The 6458-nt window shown below is 42.1% G+C and overlaps 1 protein-coding gene across 4 annotated transcripts; it reads left to right on the top strand.

The window, feature by feature from the left end:
* The first annotated feature begins 3059 nt into the window (after window positions 1-3059).
* On the top strand, window positions 3060-6181 carry LOC123091855 (rRNA 2'-O-methyltransferase fibrillarin 1). 4 transcript variants are annotated; one of them, XM_044513457.1, is made up of 4 exons: window positions 3060-4030; window positions 4892-5075; window positions 5538-5610; window positions 5953-6181. In XM_044513457.1, exons 2-4 carry the CDS (start codon window positions 4912-4914, stop codon window positions 5968-5970), a joined length of 255 nt encoding a protein of 84 aa, XP_044369392.1. In that variant the 5' UTR covers window positions 3060-4030; window positions 4892-4911; the 3' UTR covers window positions 5971-6181. The 4 variants fall into 4 exon arrangements, 2 of the variants coding, with proteins under 2 accessions (XP_044369392.1, XP_044369391.1); XM_044513456.1 differs by having other exon boundaries at window positions 3065-4030; window positions 4892-5087; XR_006443606.1 differs by having other exon boundaries at window positions 3068-4030; window positions 4892-5160.
* The last annotated feature ends 277 nt before the right edge of the window (window positions 6182-6458 follow it).

Genomic DNA, 6458 nt, shown 5'->3' with positions numbered 1-6458 from the left:
CAATTTTTGCCCTAGGTTGTGAAGCAACCTATATTTATGTTATTCCAAAAATTCCCAAAAAATTCTCATAAATTGTTTGGATCATATCTTAATCAAATATGTCAAAAACCTTCCTTGCCTAGTTCAAAAATAATTCAACAACATTCATTTTCCTATTCTATTCAGAGCAGCACTTTGTGAAGGAAGTACCACTTTGGCATGTCCAAATAGTATCCATTTTCTACAGTGCTTTCCTATGCCCAAATAACCATCCTCCACCAAATGCCAGCTCAATCTATTCATTTGTTTTGAGCCCAACTTCAACATTCGTATTTATGTCCAGTGTGGTACTTTGCAAAGCAAGTACCACCTAGGCTCCTCCTTTTGAGCTGAATTTGTTTGAAGACGGTCTTCTTAGTAACTGGTCTTCCTCAGCCAAAACTCATGCCCATTAGCCATGTACATTTCCCGTACCTCTAATCAAGCACTTGGCTGCTAATTCATGTTTGAGCATCGATCGGTCTCCTCGTGAGAATCTTATGTTGTAATTTTCTTCCAAGCACCTACCTGGGGAGTGCCCAACCCACTATACATGCCTAGGCCGCCCAGAACACATGGCAACGCCACGGTCACGCGATGACCACGCGGCGGGCATGCGAGTTTACGCGCTCTAGAGTTGGGGCCCTCGGCCACCGCCCAAACCTCGACGTATCGCCACCAAACCATGTATTTATGATTAAATAGGTACTTATGTAACTAGAAATGATTTTTGGAAAAAATAAATAGCAAACTATGAGGCAGCTGCAGTTTAAATTTGACCCGCTTCCAACTGAATCGGCGGAAATTTGTCTTTTTCATGAGAGGTGGATCAAAACTTTTTACACCCAACCATTTTGTCAATTGCGAATTAAATATGTCCTAGTATTTTAGAAAATTGATTTGGTCCAATTTTGCAACAATTATTTGGGAGGTCCTTCACAAAAAAAACCTCCTTTTGGGCACTCGGAAAATGGAAAATAGTTTTTTCGTCCAAAGAAAATGAAAATTTCCTTAGGCAACATTGTTTGCCATTCCAATATGCACCCTTGTGCATAATATGAGATCATTTGAACAAACTATGCCATGAATGTGGCAATAAGATTGATCATTTGGCTTGAAAGCCATTGATCTCTACACGTGATAGCTCGTTTCTGAGAACACTTTTTTAAAATAATTGCCATATTAGAAAATTGTTATTTTTCCTGGGAACTTGTCCACATATAATGACACAATGTGAAGGTTTCCCAATTTTTTGTTTTTTTTTGAATTTTTTATGCCCGTTTCAAAATACGGTCAAAACGACAGGAATGACCGTTCCTAGCTAGTGGTTGAACCTTGGAATTTTTTTGGTGTATCTATGATTAAATAGATACTTATGTACCTAGAAATGATTTTTTGAAAAAATAAATAGCAAACTATGAGGCACCTGAAGTTCAAATTTGACCCGCTTCCAACTGAATCGGCGGAAATTTGTCTTTTTCACGAGAGGTGGATCAAAACTTTTTACACCCAACCATTTTGTCAATTGTGCATTAAATATGTCCTAGTATTTTATAAAATTGATTTGGTCCAATTTTGCAACAATTATTTGGGAGGTCCTTCACAAAAAACCCTCCTTTTGGGCACTGAGAAAATGAAAAATGGTTTTTTCTTCCAAAGAAAATGAAAACTTTCTTAGGCAACATTGTTTGCCATTCCAATATGCACCCTTGTGCACAATATGACATCATTTGAACAAACTATGCCATGAATGTGGCCATAAGATTTATCATGTGGCTTGAAAGCCATTGATCTCCACACGTGATAGCTCGTTTCTGAGAACACTTTTTTAAAATAATTGCTGTATTACAAGTTTGTTATTTTTCCTGGGAACTTCGCCACATATAATGACACAATGCAAAGGTTTCCCAATTATTTGATTTTTTTTCAAAATTTTATGCCCGTTTCAAAATGCGGTCAAAACAGCGGGAATGACCGTTCCTAGCTAGTGGTTGAATCATGGAATTTTTTGGTGTTTCTATGATAAAATAGATACTTATGTACCTAGAAATGATTTTTGGAAAAAATAAAGAGCAAACTACAAGGTAGCTGCAGTTCAAATTTGACCCGCTTTCAATTGAATCGGCGGAAATTTGTCTTTTTCACGAGAGGTGGATCAAAACTTTTTACACCTGGTCAATTATGCATTAAATATGGCCTAGTATTTTAGAAAATTGATTCGGTCCAATTTTGCAACAATTATTCGGGAGGTCCTTCACAAAAAACCCTCCTTTTGGGCACTCGGAAAATGGAAAATGGTTTTTTCGTTCAAAGAAAATGAAAACTTCCTTAGGCAACATTGTTTGCCATTCCAATATGCACCCTTGTGCACAATATGAGATCATTTGAACAAACTATGCCATGAATGTGACCATAAGATTGATCGTTTAGCTTGGAAGCCATTGATCTCCACACGTGATGGCTCGTTTCTTAGAACACTTTTTAAAAATAATTGTCATTCAAGATGCACATATAATGACATAATGCGAAGATTTTCCATTTTTTGATTTTTTTTTGAATTTTTCATGCCCGTTTCAGAATGCGGTCAAAACGGCGGGCATGGTTGTTTCAAGCTAATGGTTGAATATTGGGAAATTTTTGGCATTTCTCTGATTAAATAGGTACTTATGTACCTAAAAATAAATTTTGGAAAAAGTAGAGTAAACTATGAGGCACGTGTAGTTCAAATTTGACTCGATTCCTACTGAATCGACAAAACCCCATTTAAATGACCAAAAATAGGTAGAAAGATCGGAAATGCATGGAAATTGGTGATCATCCATAAAATGTGGTATAATTTGAGTGAAAATTTTAGTGGTGCCCTTTTGCAAAATATTTTTGATGGCTGTTTCACAAAATACCTCTATTTTCAGCAGTTAGAAACTATTTTATTTCACAGATGTTCTGAACCAATCAGGACTCTTCTCACGGATCACCCCACTGTAGCTGATCTGAGCCGTCCACAAACAACAGATCCAACGTCTGTCACTCACCTCTCCGCAACCCGACCCATACCCTAGTAGCCCGCGACACACTCTCCTCGCTCGATCCCCTTTGTCCTTCCACGCGCCGCCACCTCTCTCTCTTCCTCTCTCCGATCCAGATCGAAGATGGCGGCTACCGCCGATGGGATCCCACTGCATCACTATCCCGCCCTCCACCCCACCACATCGTCTCCCACCGTCCACCCACACTGGCCATTTCACTCTCTCTTTGTCTCTCGCAACCAATCCAGATCCAGATCCGCAGCGGCCGTCGCCAACATCTCGGGGCCCTCCGATCCCACCCCTCCCTTCTGACCCCGAGGCTGCTGGCCAATGCCTACGGCGGCAAGGGCGGCGCCTACTACGAGTGGAGCCTCGCGGAGCTGCCCATGCTCGGCGTTGCCTCCATCGAATGCCATGGCAGACGCAGCTGGGCATCGCGCTGGACTGCGCCCGCCCATCGCCAGCAGCACAACCCGCCCTCTCCCTCCCATTGACCCACCTACCAGCGCCTCCAGCATGGAGCTCCGCCTCTGCCTCCACCTCCACCCGCACGCGCGGCCCCCTTCCGCCCCGACGCCGCCTCCATGCCCTGTGGCCGTGCTGCTTCCCGCGTCCTGCCGCGGCCGCCGACTGCGGATTGGTAAAGGGCTGCTCCTATTGCTCCAGGCCATGCCTCTGATCCCTTCGTTTTGGCTTGGCACCCCTGGGGCTGCTTATTTGCTGGAGTTCCAATCTGGTTGTCTGTAAATTCTTATCCGCTGGGCTTATTTGCTAGGATTGGTAAAGGACTGCTCCTGTTGCGCCCTCTCTCTCGGTTTGACTCTCTCTCTATCTTTCTGCTGGCGCCGCTGGATTAGAGGGTGGAGCCTGAGCCTCCGCTGGAGCAGGGATCAGACATTTGTTTGATCCCAGGCATCTTCGAGGGCATCAACGTGACTGTGTTTGCTTATGGAGCGACGGACAGCGGCAAGACCTACACCATGCAGGTGCCATTCCATTCTCCTGATCTTGCCCATAGCCTGTTTGTCGAAATGCCACACTAGCTGAAACAAACATGGTTGTTAAGCAAGGATGGTTGTTATGCAGGCCATTCCATTCTCCCGATCTTGCCCATAGTTATGTTGTTTGTAGGATGGTCAATGCCATGCTCGGAATGTTACGATGGTCAATGCCATGCTGATTTGGAGTTAAATTCCAATGCCATGCTCTGAATGTTAGGATGGTCAATGTAATAGTCCAGTCTGTAGTGTAAGGTTTTGGATTGGAAACTCAGTGTGAAGTTTGGCTCTTAGGCTTGCTTTTGCTGCCATTTTTTATTGATGAATGCATTACCCTTTTTCTGATTGATCCAAAATGTCATCTTACCTCTAGCGCAATGGGAGTTACAATGTTCGTTCAGACAATATAGTTTATGCTATGATAATCACTGTATTGTTTGTAGTATGGAATTTGCATTCTGTGATGGGACTGAAGTTTACCTCTTTGGCTTGCTTTTGCTGTGCCCTAGAGATGAATACAACGCCCTAGAATAATACCAGCCTCTTTATTAGCACTTCCAAGTAAGCGCCGCTCTCACTCTTGCCATCTACTATGTGTAATTAGGAGTAGTACATGGTCCTCTTGCTTGTGCTACACAAGGATTTTTACTGCACTGCTGCTGAAACATGATGCTGCGATTGCCAATTTTTTTGTCTTAATGCCCATCTGTTATTATTTGCTTGGGGTGTTCTTCATTAAAATACAAACAGTGGCCATTATCTAGTTGCTGAGTTTGTGGAGATCAACTTTTTTGGTAGATTCTTTTTTATCACTTACCTAACTTCAGTCCTCTCCATCTAAAAATGCAGTTGCTTCAAGTTAAAAGCGCATGAAGGGCAGGAGAGCGGGAAGGGGAGGACCAGGCATGAAGGGCGGGGCCAAGGTGGTTGTCATGCCACACAAGCACGACATCGTCTTCATCGCCAAGGCCAAGGAGGACGCACTCTGCACCAAGAACATGGTCGCCGGCGAGTCTGTCTACAGCGAGAAGAGGTTCTCCGTCCAGTTCAGTGCACTCTAGCTGCTCCTTCTCGGTTGCCTCTCATGTTTATGCGCAATTCCAAACAAATTCTATGGGGTAATCAGCTTAGACTCGGCTATTGTTAGTTCCTAGAGGAGCAAATGATACGCTTATTTTCAGTAATTTTTAGATATATTATGGGGAATCTAGTGCTACTGCTGTCAGTCCCTACTCCCTAGTGCTACTGCTCTAAATTGACTTGGCGTTGCACTGCTTGCCAAATTGATTTGCTTTCTTGCTGCCACAAAAAGTCAGTACTCCCTAGTGTTGAATCAGTATTTACATGCTTGCAAATATTGGTCTGAATCTGCCATGCTCCCTAAAGTTGACTAAATCTCATGGAATAGATTATGTGTCCTTACTTCTTTTACTGTTTTGTTCATAATATATTGGCTCTAGATTTTTTGATTCTTCTCTTCTGATTCATGTAACAGCTACCTTGCCTGGCGCTGGTACTATTATCCTATACTATTTTACTATCTGTATGCTCTTCACTGCCCCTGGAAGGTAAATGACAACATTGAAAATGGCTCAAACCCGAAGTACTTTAAATAGATTGTCATTTCAGTCAAATGTTGTTTAGAAATCCAGTTTGTACTGATAAACTTGCACCGTTTCTGCCTATTTATAATGTTAAGTTTTGTTTGATAAAGCACAACACAGTCTCTACCTTTTGTTATACTGATAATTTTTGTTTAGTTGTAATTCCTTTCGTATTGTACAATTGTATAGATACTGTCCCATGCACAAGTGATATTCGGCCAAATGATATCTTGTGCTTTCCAAAGTGATTTGTACCCAACTGCTTGTATATGTATTTTGTTCTTAACTGTAGATTTCCTCTCACAGTACCTCCATGCAAAATAAGGTTGAACGGAGGAGAGTTTGTGACTGCTATAGAAGGATTGAAGGAGGTCCATGTTGAAGAAGATCGACAGAAGCAATAGAGCTTGTAATATTGTCATTGCCATTGTATTTGTGTTGTATGATGTATCCACGTTTACCCACAAAAAATGTATTCACGTTGTAATATTGTGATTGCCATTCTGGCTACTATTTCAAGTAGTGTATTTTGCTAGTGCTGATTTAGATATTGGTTACTTATTTACTGTGAAATGAAATCTAAAGAACTTGACCCTGACAACCGGGTCCCATTACTAGAATCTAACAATTGGGACCAATCTTTTGAGAAAAAGAAAAACTGAAACTCTTGAGCCAAGAAGGCCATGACCCAACATTAAAACGCCTGGATTGTTGGGCTAGGCCCATGATCCCGACCAAAAATTATTGGAAAAAATACATTAAAAAGGCCGAATTGTTGGGCTCTGCCCATGTAAAACGCTGAATCGGACCGG

The sequence above is a fragment of the Triticum aestivum genome, chromosome 4B, assembly GCF_018294505.1.
Source record: "Triticum aestivum cultivar Chinese Spring chromosome 4B, IWGSC CS RefSeq v2.1, whole genome shotgun sequence".
NCBI classification, from domain to species: Eukaryota; Viridiplantae; Streptophyta; class Magnoliopsida; order Poales; family Poaceae; genus Triticum; species Triticum aestivum.
This window is presented reverse-complemented; position numbering and strand designations above follow the sequence as displayed.

What these genes read in the sequence shown, in the direction of transcription:
- LOC123091855 (XM_044513456.1), top strand. Translation starts at nt 4,912, where the DNA reads ATGAAGGGCAGGAGAGCGGGAAGGGGAGGACCAGGCATGAAGGGCGGG. An exon ending in GAGAAGAGGTTCTCCGTCCA is followed by an intron (nt 5,088 to 5,537) that starts GTTCAGTGCACT and finishes TTCATGTAACAG; the next exon opens with CTACCTTGCCTGGCGCTGGT.